Raw genomic sequence first — 20,184 nt, 5'->3', positions numbered from 1 at the left:
CACTAAGAAAGAAAGGGATGGGGGTCACTGGCCATTTTAACTTGAACAAGTTAGTTAAATCTGCCCAGATGGTCCATGGTTCACCTTGTCCACAGTAGTTTTTGCTCCTTACATCGTAGAGCATACACCTCAGAGGTGCTGCTCATAAAGAGCAGTGTTAGGAGTAGGACACAAAGGGACAATTCATTTTTTTATCTAGGAAACATTCTAACTGTTGGAGTGTATCATGTATTGTGATTGAGCTTAAAGATCCCTGCAGGGTCAGGAACAAACCAGCTTTCCCATAAGTCATTGTGAACACTAGGGAAGTCCCAGGGCTTATGTCTTCCATTCCAGTGGAGTAGTTTAGCTTCCTGTAGAAAGTGTTCTGAATATCTTGCATCAGGGTTCCAGCCTTCAGTGTACACAGAGAAAAACAATAGGCTTGTTAGTGAATATGATTTTTTATGAAACCGTGGATATAAATTTACGCTAAAAGTTTAGAGGACTCACACCTCAGATAAGCCTCATTGATATAATCGTACCAGTGTGCAAAATAATAAATAAACCAAAGGGTTATACAGTGAAGATATCTTTTAAGGTAATTTATTTAATTATACGTGCATTGGTGTGAGGGTGTCAGAACTGGAACTGGAGTTACAGACAGTTGTGAGCTTCTGTGTGGATGCTGCAAGTTGAACTTGGGGCCTCCGCGAGAGCAGACAGTGCTCTTAAGCACTGAGCCATCTCTCCAGCTCCTAGTGAAGATATCTTCATGCTACCATTCCTTGGAATATTCTACCGGACTTGTAGAAGATCGTGCAGATATAATTTGTAAAAAAAATTCATATCCTCTACTGTTTCTTTCTATAATGGAAACTCCATTGAGTAAAGAAAAGTGATTAGCCAAGATGCTGTCCTGCTACATGCCAGTAACAAAACCTGGCTTTTGTCACTTGTTAGCACAGGCGCGGCAGCAGCTGCAGTAGAGAAGCTAGTTATCATGTTAGCCAGTGGTAGCTACTACCAGCTTCCAGTCAGTCTCCACTGCAGGAGCCCACATCTGGGAAGAGAGGTCAGAGTGAGCTATCTTCCTTCCCTCAGCGCCATGACAATGGCTGGATCTCAGAGGAATGAGTTTGGGAGATGAAATCAGTTTAACTCATTTGTTTTATAGATGTTAAGTCTTTCTGTTTAGCCCCAAACAGTACATCTCAGCCTTACTGTTGCTTTCCACATCCAAAACCCTAAAATCAGACCGCTTTTCAGGCCACTGCTGTGTACGCTGACTCTCTACTCCTCGCCTGATTCCAAGCCTTACACAGAAAAATGGCTTCTTTTCCTCTGAAAGATTGTGCCCTCTTTCTCGTCAGTTGGTGATTCACAGGGTGTGATTCTGAGTCTGCTCCAGGATCATAAAGTGCTCTGTCTTTTCCCTTTTTCTCTTTTGCCCAGGTGTCTCTGCTATGTGTGTGTGTATGGAAGATCCCTTGGAACTGGAATTAGAGACAGTTGTGAACTGCCATGTGGATGCTGGGAACTGAACCTGTGGTCTCTCAAAGAGGCAGCCAGTGCTCTTGAGCAGCAGAGCCATCTCTCCAGCCCCAGTCCATAGCTTTTCGTGAATCCTGGAATGCACCCCTCCGGCAACTAAAGATACCATCTGCATTTGCAGATTCTGAGCCTGAGAGTTAAAGTCAGGAGACGGCCAAGTTCACCCCTCAGGTCTGAAGCCTTGGGCTGTAGGTATCAGCAGTGAAGCCCCCTGGGTAAAACACATACTGGTTGCTTCCAGGCAGTACTTACCCAGGTGCCGGATGTGCCACAGAGGGTTGATGGTGGAATACTTGCCGTGAAACACAATCAGCATCGGAGAGGTAGCCACGCCTCCTCCCAGGGAGCTGCTGTAGAGGTTTTCTCTAGGAGATGGGATAGAAAGCAACGTTTGGTCTGGAGCCCCCACAGAGAAGACGCTAGTGTGGCCCCTCAGAAAAAGCTAGAAGGCTTTTCTGCTTTCCCCCAGCTTTTATTTTTTTCAGTTAGGGATCTTTGTTGCTAGAGGCGGTCTCCTGTAGGTCAGAGTGGCCTTGAAGTCCCTCTATAGCTGAGGATAAGCCAGAGTCAAGCTGCTGCCTTCACTTCCTGTCCGCTGGGATTGTAGGCATGCACCATCATGCCTACCTCCCAACTCTTTTTTTATTTTTAAAATTGTCAAACTTCAAAATATAGAAAACCATGTGCTCCCATACATGCCATGTAGAATCAGTGCACAGTCTAGGTCGCCTCCCATGACAAGGCAGAGAGCCACACTCTCACTAACTTGTCACTAACTCTCAGGGCTTTTTACGGTAGGCACAGAAAATCAAATTCCGATCCTGTATTATAATTACGAACAAGTTCAATGTTACAGTGGTATTAAGATACACAAATGAAGGGGCTGAAGAGATGACTCAACAGTTAGAGCAACGGTGCTCCCACAGAGGATTCCCAGCATCCAGATGGCAACTCTCAACTACTTGTGACTCCACTTCAAGGGATCCAACACCCTGTCTGGCCTCCCAAGAGTACCAGGCATGCATGGAGGAAGCAGGATACCATGCACATAAAATTAGTTTTTTTTTTAAAGTGGGAGAAATATAAATATACTTTTTTAATGTGGAAAATATTCAAAAATTTTAATATATTAAAATACTATAATATAAAATATTAATGTCTGATAGGAAATACAATGATGTGGTAATAATTGTATTAGTAAATTTTTGTTGCTCTATTTTAAAAATCTGATAACTAAAACTGAATTTCTAAGTCACTTATATAATAGTGTCCTGCCTGCATGTACACCTGCTCACCAGCAGAGGGCACCAGATCTCACTATAGATGGTTGTGAGCCACCATGTGGTTGCTGGGAATTAAACTCAGGACCTATTGGAAGAGGAGCCAGCGCCCTTAACAGCTGAGCCATTAGAATCCACTTAGAATGAAAGCACTTGGGAGAAAACTCCTTGGTAAAGTACCTGCCTTGCAAGCATCTGAACCCAGAACCACAAAAACTCCCTGCTTGTAATTCCTGCACTTGGAAGGTGGGAACAGGAGGATGGCCAGCTGCCTGGCCTAATTGCTGAGCTCCAGGCCGACAAGAGTCTCAAAAGGAGCTGGACAGTACTCTGGAGGATAAACCCTGGTTGTCTGATGGTCTCCACACAAATACCGTGCACACACCCATATGTACATGTGCAAACACATTAAAACTGAGCATAAAATAAAGTACCTCAAATAAAATGCTGGTTTCATGAAATTAGCCTTAAAAGTACGTCTATGGTGATGTGTGCCTTTAGTCCCAGCACTCAGGGAGGCAGAGGCAGGTGGATAGCTGTGAGTTCGAGGCCAGCCTGGTCTACGAAGTGAGTCCAGGACAGCCAAAGCTACACAAGAAACCCTGTCTCAAAAAACAAAAACAAAAGTCTGGCTGGGTGTGGTGGTATACACCTTTAATCCAAGCATATCGGAGGCAAGAGCCAGCCTGGGTTCCTACAGTTCCAGGCCAGCAGGCTAGGGCTACATCATGAGACCCTGTCCCCACTAAAAAGTGGTCCTATGAAATAAACTCAGCTAGAATAAATGAAGATTTTTTTTCAGTGGAAAAGAATCAAGTCACATTATTAAGGAGCAAATATTAGGAAAATGAAAGGGGACGAAACGAATCCCAGTCTCACAACATCTCAATTCTTCAGATTTCTATCATCTGGGGAATGATTTCACCCAACCGCTCTTCTTGGTCCAAAGATTTTATGACACTCTGACCTCAGATGTCTGGGGTTTTGTTTGTTTGTTTTGGGTTCTTTGTTTTTGTTTTTGCTTTTTAACTCCTGAGCTATGTAAAGATTAGCTGACCATTTGTGTCCGGCTGGGAACAAGGGTGGCAGAAAAACCCAAACACATACTCCACGTTCTTTTGCATCCACTTTTCCAGCTGTTTGGTGATGCGTTGGTGTTTCCATTCGGTCATGTTGGCGACAATCACACCAGGATTGAACGAGCAGGTGCTGGGGCTGATGCCAAGGTCCTTGATGGTCTTCTTCCGGTAGTCCAGATAGCCCATGTATGTGTTCTACAAAAGAACAGGGTGGAATCTGCTGTTTCTGGAAAATGGTTATGTTCTCGAAGCTGTTGTGCAATATCTCTGGGCTTCCTTCTGCCCCACTGGCAGCCTTCTATCTTGGTGTGTTCTGTTGTTTGAGACAGACTCTCACTATGTAGCTCTGGCTGTCCTGGAACTCACTGAGTAGACCAGGCTAGCCTCAAATTTACAGAGATCTGCCTCTCCCTCTCAAGTGCTGGGATTAAAGGTGTGCTGTCATGCCCAGCTTGTTTTTAAAAGTGTGTGTGTGTGTGTGTGCTCGCACAAGTACTCATGCATGTCACAATGTATGTATAGAAGTCAAAGAACAACTTAGGAAGTTGGTCCCTATGGGCTCCAGCCAGGCTTCCAGGGCAAGTGCCTTTACTGGCTGGGCCATCTTACCACTCTCCATTGCTGGGTTTGCCTTTTTTCAGCCTCTGAGTGTTGAGTGCCCTGCTCTTAGTCCTGGCACCTGTTGCTTGCTTTCTGACTCCACTGGCAGGCCTCCTGTGCCAGGGCTCTAAATTCCATCTGTCTGACAGCTCTGGCCTCTAGCCTTTCAACCGCACGTGTGCCTGCTCAGTGTTGCCTTTTTGATGCTTAAACAGCCCCCGCTGGCAAACTGTGCTGAGTCCCGTCTTAAAGCTGGCTCCTTGTCATGTCTGCCCCAGTAGATGTTGTTTCTTTTCTTGTTATTTAAGCAGAAGTACAGGCTCATTAGGGCATCCTCGGCTCTTCCTCATCCACATCTGTTGATAAACCCTGTGTGTCGCAGCTTCCCTGATAGCAGCTAGTCTCAGCACTCACTCTAGCCTTCCCCTATCTGCCCACAGTGCTGCGCATTGCTCCCCTCTAAAATGATCTCATTTTATCTTACATGCATGGGTATTTTGCCTGCATGTATGTATATGCACCATGTGTGTGCCCGGTGCCCAAGGAAGCCAAAAGGAGGGCATTGGGTCCTCTGGAGCTGGAGTTACATATAGCATAACATAGCGTAACATACAGTAATGTATAGTGTACATGTATGTGGTGATGAGCAACGTAACCACTATCGTTTGCAGAGCATCCTCCACACGTCGGACACTTCGCAGCATCCCAGTGCGGCTCACAAACACGACAGAACACTGTCCAGGTTTCAGATGAGGAAAGCGGAACTCCGTATGGGTTACAGAAGTTGGCCTGAGTGGCTGGAAGAAACAGAACCCCATACTATCCCCATCTCCGGGCAGTTCCCCTGGCTTTGGAGGGGTGGGTTGTGATAATTTTGAGGGCCAAGGCCAAAGAAGAAGGGTAAAGGCAGGGTTCTATGCCAGCGTGCCCACCTGAAGCCCCACAAGTCGGTTGATGTCTTGAGCAGAGGGCAAGTCACAGTCATCGGAGAAGGCTGCTGCATGGCCCAGAGCCAAGGTGGTGTCATAGAGTTCCTGGATGTCGCCTGCATTTGGATGCAGCAGCAGTTACAATGAAGCTAGGCAGAACCTTAGCTCAGTTTCTGACTTAAGAAAGACAGAGTGCATGGTTCCTCCATTCCCTTAGCACGACAGTGCTCTTAAGAGTTCATGCCTGTCAGGCTGTGGTGGTGCACACCTTTAATCCCATCACTGGGGAGGTAGAGGCAGACGAATCTCTGAGTTTGAAGCCAGCCTAGTCTACAAAGGAAGTTTCAGGACAGCCAGGGCTACACAGTTTCTCTCAAACGAACAACCAATGCAGCTCATGCCTGGTGAGGGAGCCACTTGAAGTGTTCGCACAGGTGGTGATCAGGTGTGTGCTGTGCAGTCTCTGAGTGCTTATATTGCATGTGGAAGAGAGCACAGCACGCACACACGCAGCCAAGGCCATACTAAGTGCTGGTGGTGATGCTCTCCTTCTGCGTGTTTTGGGAATGCAGAGAAGATGCTAGCAAGGTAATTACTGCACACTTGGCAATAGGGGAGGGGTCCTCAGAAGCCACTGGATTGTCCAGGGAAACACCAAACCCTGCTTAAAATACGTTGTTTTGTCTGTCTGTCTGTTTTGTTCTTTTTATTTTGGACAGAGTTTCTCTGTGTAGCTCTGGCTGTCCTGGAACTCAGAGAGATCCATCTGCCTCTGTCTCCCAAGTGCTGGGGCTCAAGGGGGCGCCACCACTGCCCGGCCTCAAAAAACACCCAGCTTTACAATGCTGTATTCACTGTACAGAGTATGTGAAGTCACTAGGCAACCAGCTACATGGAAAATAAAGAGAAGGAGTAAGTCATTCTACGTAGCAACTGTGCCCTTCCAAGGGCTCTTGGCAGTCAGTGAGTGTACCTTGTACAATGACATCATCGTCCAAATAGATGACTTTCTCGTGTTGATGGACAAGCAGAGGGAGATAAAACCGAACGAAGTTCAGCTGTCAAGACAAGAGAAAGAGTGGTGGGAAAGGTTGGGTGGCGTTGCAAGTCAGCTTTGGCCATGCCTGTTTAGTGCCATGTGTGGAATGGAATAGAAGAGGCTAAAGTGATGCCTCACCTGGCTTCTTAGCACCTCATCCTCTGGGATTAGGAGGAGACCCACCACCAAGAGAAGCTTTCCTACATCCGGGCGCCACTCAGAAGCACTGCCCACTTTTCTTTCAGGGACAGCTACAGTGGGAGTCCCCAAAGCTCCCGGGGCAATTTTTTAGGGTACAGACTTCTGCTTTATCTTCCATCAATTAGATAACTAATTAGCCTTAAGATGCACACACACACACACACACCAGCAACAAACCCAGCCTTTTAGCTTCTTGATCCAGAAGACAGTCAGAGAAGCACGAGTTCATAGGATTTCCATCAGTGTTGTTCAGTTACCGTAACCGACTGACAGTAAGCAGCTGGAGTTAGGGAAGGGTTACATCACAGACTGAGGCTTTAGAAGTTAATTTGAAAGGATGGATTTACATAAACTGCATACAAGAGGTGGCCAGTTTCTACAAAGTTGCCATGAGAAGCTGCTCTTGGACTGGGAAGATGGTTCAACGGATAAATATAAGGACCTGAGCTTGGATCCCCAGGACCACATGAAAAGATGACTATAGCAGTACGCTTGTCTGAAACTCCACTGCTGGAGGAGACAGGTTGGAAAAAGGCTTGCTGGGACTCACTGACACATAGGCATATCACACACACACACACACACACACACACACACACACACACACACACGACTGTTATTCATGAAGAAGAGGGACTCTGTGTTGGCATTCTTGCAAGGAAAGTGACCCCTAGAGCTAAGAAAAGAACTGGTGTCTCCTAAAATGTGCTGTGGCTGACACTGAGGCACATGGCTATCACACTGCTGGCTTTCCTTGGCCTCCAGAAGAATCAGAGCTAACTAACAATTAAGCACAGAAGATACAAGAGCCTAAGTCTTTTGCTGGCCTCCCTGCCTGGCTCACCTCCAGCCCCCACCCACAGCTATCTTCACACGTGCAAATGTAGCCTACATTCTAATGCTTCATTTCTTTCCAATAGCTTCATTATGCTCATACAAACCATCTTAACTCCTTCCTGGAGCAGGTGGCTGCTGAGTTGTAAATGACCAGAGCTTTGTGGAGGCCTGGCCCACGTGACTGAAATGGCGTATGTGTGCCCCAGAGGCTGGGGCTCCTCAGTGAATGTGGACTCAGACTCCCCGCCGTGTGCATGACTCATACTCACAGGCTGGAGCAGCTCGGGCCTCGAGGAGTCTGGCCTGATCTTCCCCTTGAGGACTATAGGGTTGAACTCCACAATTCTGAAATTTATTTCTCTCAGTTTAGAATGTTCAATCCATTTGCTAAAGAGATAACAACAACAGAACCTGTAGTGCACATTTCACATCTTCCCTCCATTCACATACCCCAGGCCTAGTCTGTTCTGGCCGTAGAAAGTTGAATTAAGTGTATGTAAGCATAGTTTTCATGCTGTAAGTCCTTCCAATGGCTTCCCTACCTGGTCTAAATTACAACATCCCCTTTCCCCACCCCGACTCTCAGAACTCATTCTGTGGAGGGAACGAACAAAATAGTAATAACCAAGTGTGGCTCCACATCCAAAAATCCTCCCAGGGAACTAGAGCAACAAGACGCAGCATCTATGCTTGCTAGACTGGCTGCCGCACGCTGCTGCCAGCGTGGCATGCGCCAGTCGAGCCTCTGACAGTGTTTCCTCCTCCTTTGACTCCGAAGATGGTCTGTCTCTCAAGTGCCTCTGCCCGTCTTCACCCTGTCTTCTTTCCTCCCCCAACCACCACTCAAGTCTCACAGGATGTCTACCCTTCATCTGATTCATTCTGGGCCTCCCGGTAGAAATAATCTCAAGACAAAGTTGGCAACGACCCAAGCCACATATGGCGACATTGGCTGTTGATTGCAAATTGGCAGCAAAGGGCTGGGGTTAGATTGCACAACGGTAGAGCTCTTGCCACTGTTGGCGGGAACATCCTCGCTATCACTGAAGCATATTTGCTTGTGCGGATTTACTGAGATGTACCATGAGTTCATACCTTCGACTTTTGTCTTCTGCTCCAATGAGAACAGGTTTCAAAATGTTTAGACTCTGGGGAGGAGGGGCCAACAGCCAAGAACGGGAGACAGCCCACTCTGTGACTGTGTTGCTTGTATCGCTGTGGGTTGTGTGACCTGGTTGGTTAGTTGGCTGGTCATTGGTTGGTTGGTTAGTTGGCTGGTTTGTGTATTTGGGATAAGGTCTCACCATGCAGCTTAGCCCAGTCTCTAACTCGCCATCCTCCTTCCTTCCCCAGCTGCTCGAGTGTTAGTACAGGTGCTGGCTCTTGGTGGTGGTCTTCTTAGAGTCAGGATGGACCTTGGTGTCTGTTCATATTGTATTCTCATTTTTCCAATAGGCTTAAATTTTAAGAAAATTTGAGAATCTAAGAATTGCAACAATTCTTCATTATAAGCCATTTTTTTGCTGTTGTTGTTTTGTTTTTGAGATGGGGCATTTCTGTGTATAGCCCTGGCTGTCCTGGAACTCTCTTTGTAGCCCAGGCTGGCCTCAAACTCACAGAGACTGGGTTGTCTCTGCTCCCCAAGCGCCGGAATTAAAGGCTATAAGTCCTACTTTTTACTAATGTATTTTATAACTAACACCATCCGCTGCTCTTCACTATGCAGGCGTTCTTGTGTTACGCAGGCAAGACTGTCAGCTTTTTTTCTAATTCCTGAGCTTAGGAAGGTATTGCCCAGACCAAGTTTATACACTTTTCCTGCATTTCTAAAACAATTTAAATTTTGATTTTCTGTTGATTTCTTCTTACTTCTTAACATTATAGGCAAAATTATGATAATAATCTCAGGAGGCAGAGGCAGGCAGATGTCTGTGAGTTCAAGGCCAGCCTGGTTTACAAAGTGAGTCCAGCACAGCCAGGGCTTGTTACACAGAGAAACCCTGTCTCAAAAAACAAACAGCAACAACAGCAACAACAAAAAGAGGGAAATGGCTCAGCATTAAAGAGCACGGCTGCTGGGCTAGATTCTAACATTATATCCTTACAGAGGGAAGACAGAGCTGAGTGCCCGGGGCTGACCTGAGGTTCGAGCACATGCTGCTGCTGATGCCTCGTGCACATGCGTGCACATGCTGATTAAATAAGTGTTTTTAAAGAGCTAGAATTCTAGATAATAGAGCATGGCTTAGTGATCCTTGGTCTTTACTGTGAGAGGATTTAGTTGGGTCATTTTGGTGGGTATTCCATAATCAAGTTCTCAGAGAGGAATCCTGTAATCTCTGGTTTGTTAGCAAAATCTATCTCCTCCCCCAGGCCCTACACTGATTAGGCCCTAAAACAACGTGTGCATGTGATGTAGTCTGTTAACGGTTCAGAAATTGAAGAATTCAGTGGAAATTCTGGTGGGATCTGGATAGAAGAAATACGGGACAAATTCTGAAGGACACGGTCCAATCCAAAACTAAGGTGTGAGAGAATGGAATGGAATGCTAATTAGAGGCCAAGGTTTAGCTGGGTTAGTAATCGTGTTCAGCTGATGGTGTAGACAGCTGACTGATGACCTGGGTTCAAGTCTCAGCACCCACACAGCATCTCACAACTGAATGTAACTCCAGTTCCAGGGGAATCCAACACTCTCACACAGACATAAAAGCAGGCCAACCATCAACACACATAAATAAAAATAATTAATTAATTTTAAAAAGAAAAGAAATAAAAAGAACAAATGTTTCCCCTTCTTTGCTGGGAAAAGAAGAGGTAGAAGGGAGGAGGAGGAAGAAGAGAAAAGGAAAGGAAGAAAAAAGATTAAAAGAAAACAGAGCATTCCAAAACCACAGTATCCAAACTACCGTATTCGAGACAGAGTGTTCCGTAGTCCGACTACATAGAACACAATGTTGGCATCGGTGTTGCTGTAGATGCTGTTGATGGCAGCCATGGCTGCGCCCATCCTCCCCGCGGCTGCGCAGATCACCACTGGAATCTCCTCTTCCGTGTCCTCGGGGGACTCTGCATCGTCTTCTGGGAACATCAAAACAGTGACTCAGAGCGCAAGGCACTTCACGGGACAGCAGTCTAGCTCCGCAGCGCTGGGGCAGACTGTTCTCCCACCTCCCGTCTCTATCCCGTGTGTGGAAACTTCAGCGGCCACACGGCCAGCCACTGAAACCACTCCTTTCCAGATTCGCTGGCTGCAAAAATGTGATCAAGTTGAACAAATGGGATGTTGTTTTAAGTAATGTGTGCAGCCCAGAGTAATGCTAAATGCCTCCCTTTGCCAGCCTCCTCCCTCCCCTGGAACGCTGGCATGACGCTAAGAGGCAGAGAGCCTTCCTCGATTGATACCTAAGACCCCAGAACAGTAACGGAGCAGGATTTTGCCCTGAGGGCTGTGGAGTGCACACATCAGATCTTCATGTGAAGGCAGGGTGAAGGTCTAAGTCCCTGTTGTTTTGGGACTCTTTTCAGAGGCCGGTCTCCAGCCTTGCTCACATACAGCTGAAATACACAAAGAGCTGCAGAGCCTCCCGGCCAGCCTAACTCCCCAGTCAGACCTTGTCCAGCCTGTGCTGCTATGTTTTTTCTCTTGCTCTCCATTCCTTAGTCAAGCTTCTCAAATGTTCGCAGCACGAGAAAGGACTGACAAAAGGGCATGGCTAGTACTCATGATGAATAACTGACCATTCCTCAGTGTAGTTAGAAATGAAACAGGATTTTGTACAACTTAGTAAACATTAAATGGCCTCTCTGTTTCTTTATATATCTTTTTCTGTCCACTTCTGCTACTAGACTCTCACGATGTAGCTTGAAGGGGGAAAAACAATATTAAATTCTTTGCTGGGTGTGGAGGCATGTGTGGAGGCAGACCTAAGTGGACCTTTGTGAATCTGAGGCAGTTTGGGACAGCCAGGGCTGCATAGTGAGGCCCATGAAGAATAAATAAATAAATAATAAACCATTTCCGATATTTGATCCCAATGTAACACATATATAACCACAAATTATCTGTGTCTATTTATAAAATTATAAGTGGTTTTAATTTTGTTTCTTAATTTTTTCAGATTCACTAAGTAACCACGAATTATTTTTTTATAAACAAATAATGTGTGGGGGGACAGCATTTCATAGAGCCCAGGTCAGCCTTGAATTCCTGGTCCTCTTGCCCTCATTTCCCAAGTGATTAGATCACTGCCTCCGGTTTAAAAAAGAAAACCCAAGTGGCTTGTTTTACGGAGTGTTCGTTTAGGGGGCAGCTGCCACCCGCAGCCATGTGAGGCGATCTGATTGACACATTGGCAAGCTCGGCTGTGCCGGTTCACCGCCGGGTGGTCTGGAGCCATACCAAACATCCTGTGATTTCCCCCCACCAGGCGCATGCGCTCTTCACACATGCTGTTCCTGGCGTCTGGGATCACTCTATTCTTCGTGGTTAACGCTCATATGTCCACCCCAGCTGCGTACTGACATCTGCCATGTAGGAGGCCTGCAACAGCTCCCCAGCACACAGAGTCTTGGGCACCTGCTGTGGCTGCATTTGTCGGCTGCACTGTTCGTTTTCCTTTCCTGTTGCGGGGGAGCACTGCAAAGGCAAAGATGGCGTGCTTGTCTCTGTCCTAAGGAACAGATGCTCTCGTCATCTATCCCTATTTCTGCAACTGAAGAGTCATTTTTGTGGCTGATTCTCCATCGGACTGTGAGGTTGCTGATTCACCCTGCTGAGCCTGGCTCCTTGGAAGTGTGTAGTGAAAAGTTTGCTGAAAAGAACTGAGCTGAGTCTTGGAGTGGCCCTGGAGAACAGAGCCCTCCTGGATATCTGTAGGGACAGGAAGATGGAGGAGTGGAAAAGCAGGGGTAGTGACTGGGATGGACATCTGTCTGTCTCTGACTCTTGAGGGCTAGGATTAAAAGTACACGCCTTGTGGGGCGGAGGGAGGGAGAGAGGCTCAACTTTCCTGAGAAGGGGAAAGGGGGAAGAGGGGAAAAAAAGAGGAAGGTGCTGGAGAGATGGCTCAATGGTTAAGAGCACTGGCTGCTTTTTCCAGAGGTCCTGAGTTCAATTCCCAGCACCTACACGGCAGCTCACAACCACCTACAATGTAATCTGACACCCTCTTCTGATGTGTGTAAAGACAGAACACTCATAATGAATAAATAAATATTTTTAAAAAGTGCACAACTTTATATCTGGCTAAAATGAATGATGTTTAAATAATAAAAATCAATACAGACTTCATGGAAACTTCCGGCCAAAATAGAAAGGAATCTATTACCTATTTTTGCAAACTTGGGCGCACCCACTCCAAAGGTGGGTCTCTGTCTTAGTGTGGCTGTGCTGGGCTTCCCTTGTGTGAGTTCTAAAGGACATGCAGATGTTGGACACGTGTGTGAACACAGGGATGTATGTAATCTGGTATGCACAGGCCAGGTCTTCCTCTACAGCTCTTCAAGCTACTGCTTTGAGGCACAGACTCTCGCTGAACTGGAGGCTCTCCATTTTGGTTAAGCTGGCTGTGCAGAGCGCTCTCAAGAACTGCCTGTCTCTGCCCCTTCAGCACCTGGGTCACTGGCTTTTCTGTGCTGCTGGGGATTCAAGCTCCGGTTCTCATGCTCACGGAGTCTGGTGGTTTCAATGAAATGGTCCCCATAGGCTCATATATTTGTGCCTTTTTTTTTGAGACAGGGTTTCTCTGTGTAGCCTGGAACTTGCTCTGTAGAACAGGCTGGCCCTGAACTTACACAGATCTGCCTGCCTCTGCCTCTCAAGTGCTAGAATTCAAGGCACACACCACCACTACCACCTGGCTGGCTGTATATCTGAATGTTTGGTTTCCAATTGGTGGACTGCTTAGGAAGGATTAGGTGGTGAGGCCTTGGAGGAGGTGTGTCCCCTGTGGTGGGCTTTGAGGTTTCAACAGCCCATGCCAGGTCCAGTCTCTCTCTGCCTCCACTGGGTTAATAAAATGTAAGCTCTCAGCTACTGCTCCAGTGCCAAGCTGCCTGCCTCACGATCCCGCCATGATCATGGAAACTGTAGACAATCCCTCAATTAAATGCTTCTTTTTATAAGCTGCTTTGGTTGTGGTGTCTCTTTACAGCAATAGAACAGTAAGCAAGCACTCTTTCCCACTGAGCCATCTCTCTAGCTCCCAGGTATTGATTTTAAAACCAAAATGCAATCATACTTTTTAGTAACTTGTTTTTCTACTCAGCATACATGGGACTCTCCTTGTCAAAATTCTGTTCTTTTTTAATGGTCCTTCAATGTCACAATTCCTTTTTTTATTTGAACACTGGGTAGTATAATAGGGTGGGATTGATCCATTCATAACATCCAAACGCTTTGTTATTACACATGGCCGATTAATCCATCAGGACACGCATTACTCACTGGGATGAGCTAAATGAATCAGTTGGTTCACAAACACAGTGACGTAGGAGGAACAATGCTACGGAGTTCTTCATACCCATCGATGGTGTTCTGGGTAGGAATAACATATATAGGCTCTTGCATTTGAGTGCTTGGTCATTAGAGAGTGACACTACTTGGGAAGAATTAGGAGGCGTGGCTTCATTGGAGTGGGTGTGGCCTTGGAGGAAGTGTGTCACTGGGGCTTTCGAGACCAGAAAGCCCAAGCCAGGCCCAGTGTCTCTCTTCCTGCTGCCTACAGATATGGAGGTAGAACTCTCAGCTACTTTTCCAGCACCATGTCTGCCTGAGTGCCGCCTTGCTTCCCCCCTGATGATAATCATGCACTCTGTGGTCTCGGTCTACCTCCTCTGAGTTAACATATGCTTTTGAGGTCATCCATGTTTTACCTTCATTTTTCACTGCTGAACAATAAAAACTCCATGGTGTGGGTATACATTTTTTTTTCCACTCGCTATCTGATGTACTTGTGGATTGTCTCTGGTCTAGGCTACAGTCTGAGCCCTGGGAGCAGCTATATAGATGTTCCTGTGCAAAGGTCACTTTCTTTCCAGACTCTCTACCACCACCACCTTTTTGTTTGTTTTTTTGTTTCTTTGTTGAGACAGAGTTTCTCTGTGTAATAGTCCTGGCTGTCCTGGACTCCCTTTTTAGTTCAGGCTGGCCTCAAACTCACAGAGATCTGCCTGTCTCTGCCTCCCGAGTGCTGGGATTACAGGTGTGTGCCGCCGCACCTGACTCCAGACAGTCGTGATCACATCATACATATTTTAAATACATTTTAAATGGCATATACGTAACCTAGGTAACCAGATTAAAAAAACACCCCCTTTGTAGGAACAGAGGTGGTTTTGCTCAGTAAAGTCTCCAGGTCCTAGGTATTTGTCTTTGAAAACAGAAATATGAACCGGCTTTGGGGCACAAACTTATAATCCTACTGCTTGGGAGATGAAGGCAGAAGGATCAGGAATTTAAGGCCATGCTCAGTGACATAGCAAGTCTGAGGCCAGCCTGCGATGTGTAATGCATTCTTCCAAAAAAATTAGATTAAAATTTAACACATGTGGAATAAAAATATCTAACGTGCTAAAATAGTAACTGCTTTTGCCTTGGCTGAATATCTATACATAAGATTTTCCTATAGTTTTCAGAAGTAGAACATAGATCTCTTGGAGTAATATGAAAATATTTAAAGTGTAAATGATACAACTAACAGTTCTTAATTTTTGTAGGGTTGATTGTGGGTGTATTTTGGGTTTGTGAGGGCACCTCAGTACATTCACCTCTGAGGAGGGAAATAGGGTTTTTGAGGCAGCCTGGTGAGGCCAGAGGGCCAATTAAAGGTCGTGTGTGTGTCTGTGTCTGTGGGAGTCTGTGTCCATGAGTGTAGGAGCTGGTGGAGGCTGAGAGGCCTCAGCTCCGCTGGAGCTGGAGCCACAGGTGGTGGTGAGCTGCTTGCCGTAGGTGCTAGGAGCCATCATCTTCTGCAAAGATGGCAGTTCTCTCTCCAGCCCTCTGGGGGCCATTTCTAAGTTGGGAGCCAGTTAAGTACTAATGGGAATGGATCAGCAAGAAGAGATGGGAAGAGGCAATTCTCAAAGACAAACTGTGGAGAGGCTCTAAAGGGACAAGGTGCAGAGCAGTCCCTGGGGAGGTGGTCTGAGAACCAAGAGTCCCTAGCACCAACTTGGAGCTACAAGAAATGCAGATCCCCAGGCCCATCCTATCTGTGATGCTAACGCTCTTAGGTGGAATCTAGTGATGTGGTTTTTGTTGTTTGCAACTTTGTAACTCAGATTGGCCCTGAACTCACTATGTAGCCCAGGCTAACCTCAAACGCACAATCCTCCCTCCTCAACCTCCAGGTGCTAAGATCACAAGTGTGTTTAGCCCAGGTGTTTTAACAGGCCCTCCACGTGACTTTTCCATGTGGTATGTTTTGAACAGCATCAGTCATTCCCTAAGGAAGGTATTCTACCAGCTGGCCCTTAAGGGTTATGTCATTTGCCCCTGAACCCAATGGCGGAAAGGAACCGATGGAAAACATTGAAACCACCTTCTTAGGCGTCTTGTCCTGTCACCTCCAGGCTTGCTCACCTGCCTCATTCTTGAGTATGGCCCCCTTGCGAACTTTCTTGTACAGAATCCCACAAAGGGTCAGGACCAGAAGAAAGAGCAGCACTTGATTAACTGAAATGAAGAGGGGCACACATCAGTGTTTGATAAGTCAACCTCAGAGCACTGAAATCAGTGTGTCATAGAGAGGGCAGTCAGAGAGGGCAGGGCAGCGTGCGGCCTCTCGCTGAGCACAGAGCACCCTAGTGCACCTTGGTCAGACTCCTCAGAGCGCAGGGTGCTAAGCCCAGGCTGTCTGATAGCAGAGGCCTCAAACTCAGCCAGGAGGCTGCCTTGCATGAATATCTCGTCCATCTTATAAACAACATCATTTCTAGAGTGCTTTTGATGAGCTATGGCTAATTCTGAACAGGCGTAAAGTTGCAGAAGCTAGTTGCATTTCAGTTGATTCAGATGCCGGTGGAGGGTGCACAGAGAGCCCTGGGCTCCAGATGAGGAGCACTGCTTGGAGATCTCAGTCTCCATCCATTCCACACCAGAGATGCTTGCTCTTGGGTTTCCCAAGGATCCCATGATGGTGCACGGCAGCATTTTTTGAGTATGGAACATACCTTGCTGGTTGTCTGTAAAATGACCGGAGACATTTGTGCTCACAGAGTTCAGCAATATCAAACCGTGTGTGAAAAAGCCAATCTCTGATTTCAGTGTTGTGGGCAAGCAACAGAAGCCACTTATTCTGACCGTTCTTCCAGTTGAGTATATTTTACATCACCTTCTTTTTGTGGCAGGAGATAGATATTTTTTTCCATTTCCAGAAAGAGCGGAAACTCTTGTTTTAGATGATAATCATAACCCTCCCCCCTTTTTGAGACAGGGTCTCTCTGTGTAGCCTTGGCTGTCCTGGACTCACTTTCTGGAGCAGGCTAACCTTGAACTCAGAGAAACCAGCCTGCCTCTGCCCCCCTGAGTGCTGGGATTACAGGCCTGCACCCAGCTGATGAATGGAAACTTTACATTATAAAATTTGCATACAAATATTAAGCATGGAGAGGAATGTGGAAGAGAAAATGACCACAAATGGCGAAAAACTGGGGCGATGTGACTTTGCCACAGATTAATCACAGTGTGAAGTGGGAACACGCTGGGAGAGGCAGGTGTGTGGCACACACCTTTGGCCCCACACTCACCAGGCAGAGGCAGGGGAATCCCAGGGAGCCTAGGAGAGAAGGAGGAGGGATATACAGCCAGATTCAAACCTTATTTTCACCCCCTCCTAGCTTTGGGAACTTGGACCATTATTTAACCTCCATGGGCCTCTGCGGGCTTCTCTGATACAAATAAAAATAATAAAAATTTAAACGATTTTTCTAAAGATAATTATTGGCTTTATGCTAGCTTATTTTTTGACCGCCAGGCTTTTGGGTTCATATTTGTAAAGGAAAGAGTGTCTTAGATTCCTCCCCAAACTACACCCTGCGTCTCCAGGGTTCAGGCTGGCTGAGGTCCAGTTTCCAGCTCTCCCGCCGCCCTTTGGGGAAGATCCAGGCCTGGGGAGCTTCAGAGCAGAAAGAGGGAACGGCTCCGTAGGTCTCAGGAGCTCCGATTACTGCTGAGCTGCTACGCGCTCTCCGAGGCGGCCCAACGCCTGACCCTTCCTACCGTGGCTGTTCCCACTGACAAAAAGTTGCCAGAAAAAAAGAATTTTTAAGTTAAGTATCTCCCATGCAATGTTTGGAACATACACTAAAAATAGTTCCTCGGGGCTGAAGAGATGGCTCAGAGGTTAAGAGCACCACCGGCTGCCTGTCCAAGGTTCTAAGTTCAATTCCCAGCAACCACATGGGGGCTCACAACCATCTATAATGGGATCTGGAGCCCCCTGCTGGTGGCAGGAGTACATGCAAGCAAAAACACTATACATAATAAATAAATTTTAAAAATAATTCCTCATTTATAATGAAGTTCAAATTTAAATAGATGTCTTTCATTTTCATTTAAATTAGGCAACTCTAAGAATAACGGAATTTACTATTTACATACTGTGTTTTTCTTCTAATGAATAATGTTCTAGTCTAAAATCACGAGAGAATACAGGTGTTTGAAAGGTCTGAAGATTTGATGTGAACCTTTAAGAACAAGAATAGAACCTTACAAATGCTTAGGCATGACTGAGAATACTTAGAGTGAGGAGATGATTGTAACCACGTTTTATAATTTTTTTTTTGATTCTTGATAATATATGACTAGTGTAAGTCCATTTCTAACCAAAATCTCAGCGACATTCCACAGGAATCATCCTCAAATGATACTAAAAATCTGCTTGTGGAAGCTGGAGGTGTTACACACACCTTTAGTCCCAGCACTTGGGAGATAGAGGAGGTCGGATCCCTATTAGTTCACGGCTAGCCTGGTCTACAGATCCAGTTCAAGGAGAGCCAGGGCTAAACAGAGAAACCCTGACTCAAAAAAACAACCAACCAGCCAGCCAACCAACCAAACAAACAAAAAACTGATTGTGGGAAAATGATCTATGAAAATCACACACACACACACACACACATACACACACACACAGGTGCACAGAAAAAGAGAGCGAACTCATCAAAATCTCCCCCAAAACCTCTTTCTTCATAGTTATTTTCATAAGTTCAATTCTTACTTTTTCGTAGGAGAGCCATGTGTGTCTACCTGGAGAGCAACCAGGACCTGTGGATTAAAAAGTAAAATGTCATAAAAAAAAATTCAGTGCCAAAGATATCAAGTGTTAAGAACTGAATCTCCTCTGCAAATCTGGTATCTTGTGCAGCATGTCTCACCCATTACTGTTCTGGATGGAGAATTTCGGGAAGAAAATAAATATTTCCTGAATGTTGTCTTAGTTTCTTCTTGCTGTAAACGAATGCCCCAACAAAAGCAACTGCAGAGAGAAAGGACTTATTTTAGCTCACAGCTCAAGAGTGCAGTCCACCAGGGTCAGGAGGTCAAGGCAGCAGGAGCTTGAGGCGGGTGGCCACATCACATCCACCATCAGGAAGCCGAGAGTGGGGAATACTTATGCAGCTCATCTGGTCTGTTCACACAGGCCAAGAGCCTAGCCCAGGGAATGGTGCTACCACAGAGGCAGGTCTTCCCAGCACTGCTGACTTAATCAAGATGCTCCACAGGTATGCTCATAGGCCCGTTTCCCACGTGGTTCGGATGCATTAAGCTGACAATGAGATAACCATTACACATGTACAGTGGGCTGGAGAGATGGCTCAGAGGTTAAGAGCACTGGCTGCTCTTCCAGAGGTCCTGAGTTTGAGACCCCTCAACCACACGGTAGCTCACAGCCATCTATAATGAGATCTGGTGCCCTCTTCTGGGGTGCAGGTGTATATGCAGGCAGAATACTGTACATAATAAATAAATAAATAAATCCTTAAAAAAAGTTTTTCCAGCTGAATAAATGGGTCCAAATAGATAATAATTTCTCTTCAGTTTTTTTGTCCCTCTCCAGAAGGAGCCCCATTATCTAGCAGGGTAAATGGGACCACATAAATGTGTCACTTAAGGAAACCTCTTTGACTTATAATACATACCCTATGTTTGCCTTCTTTTCTTTAGAAGGAAGTGTTTCCATTGTCTGGATTCCCTGGTGGAAACAGACTGTCCTTGAGTGGGTGAACTTTACACCCAATCCAATCATTTGCTCATTACTAAAAACCCAGCATCTGATGTGGTAGGGATACGCTGATGAACAAGATGGCCGGGTCCATCCTCATGGAGCCCTCACACCTGTATGAAGACACAGCAGAGCTAGGTCTGCTGTAATTCCAGCACTCGGGGAGGCAGAGGTAGGCAGATCTCTGTGACCAGCCTGGTCTACAAAGCAAGTCCAGAAGAGCTAAGGCTACTTGGAGAAACCCCGTCTCAAAAACAACAACAATAAAACGACACAGCAGAATGAAACAGTTGGAGAAAGTGCTGAGAAAGGAATAGCAGAGGCTCCAGGACAAAGATTAACCAGAGTGGGAACTGCAACAGGAAGGAGGCTCTAAGGAGGTCACTCTGAGGGAAAGGCACTTTTTGGGAAGGATGGGCGGGAGTCAGGCAAAAGGAGAGCGTGTGAAGAACATACCGC

The 20,184-nt window shown here is 46.2% G+C and overlaps 1 protein-coding gene across 2 annotated transcripts; it reads right to left on the bottom strand.

The window, feature by feature from the left end:
- Positions 1-224: 224 nt before the first annotated feature.
- Positions 225-18,764, bottom strand: Glt8d2 (glycosyltransferase 8 domain containing 2). 2 transcript variants are annotated; one of them, XM_055627840.1, is made up of 9 exons: positions 18,721-18,764; positions 16,083-16,175; positions 10,408-10,600; positions 7,768-7,885; positions 6,395-6,479; positions 5,425-5,537; positions 3,921-4,087; positions 1,786-1,898; positions 225-394 (listed from the first exon to the last, which is right to left on the bottom strand). In XM_055627840.1, the coding sequence occupies exons 1-9, from the start codon at positions 18,737-18,739 to the stop codon at positions 225-227; spliced, it is 1,071 nt and encodes a 356-aa protein (XP_055483815.1). In that variant the 5' UTR covers positions 18,740-18,764. The 2 variants fall into 2 exon arrangements, with proteins under 2 accessions (XP_055483815.1, XP_055483816.1); XM_055627841.1 differs by having other exon boundaries at positions 10,408-10,579.
- Between the last annotated feature and the right edge of the window lie 1,420 nt (positions 18,765-20,184).

This window comes from Psammomys obesus, unplaced genomic scaffold, assembly GCF_907164565.1.
Source record: "Psammomys obesus unplaced genomic scaffold, mPsaObe1.curated_primary_1811, whole genome shotgun sequence".
NCBI lineage: Eukaryota > Metazoa > Chordata > Mammalia > Rodentia > Muridae > Psammomys > Psammomys obesus.
Note: the sequence above shows the minus strand (reverse complement) of the source record. Positions and strands in the feature narration are given on the sequence as shown.

What these genes read in the sequence shown, in the direction of transcription:
- Glt8d2 (XM_055627840.1), bottom strand. An exon ending in CGATGATGTCATTGTACAAG is followed by an intron (nt 5,538 to 6,394) that starts GTACACTCACTG and finishes ATCCAAATGCAG; the next exon opens with GCGACATCCAGGAACTCTAT. An exon ending in ACCGACTTGTGGGGCTTCAG is followed by an intron (nt 4,088 to 5,424) that starts GTGGGCACGCTG and finishes GTTCTTTTGTAG; the next exon opens with AACACATACATGGGCTATCT.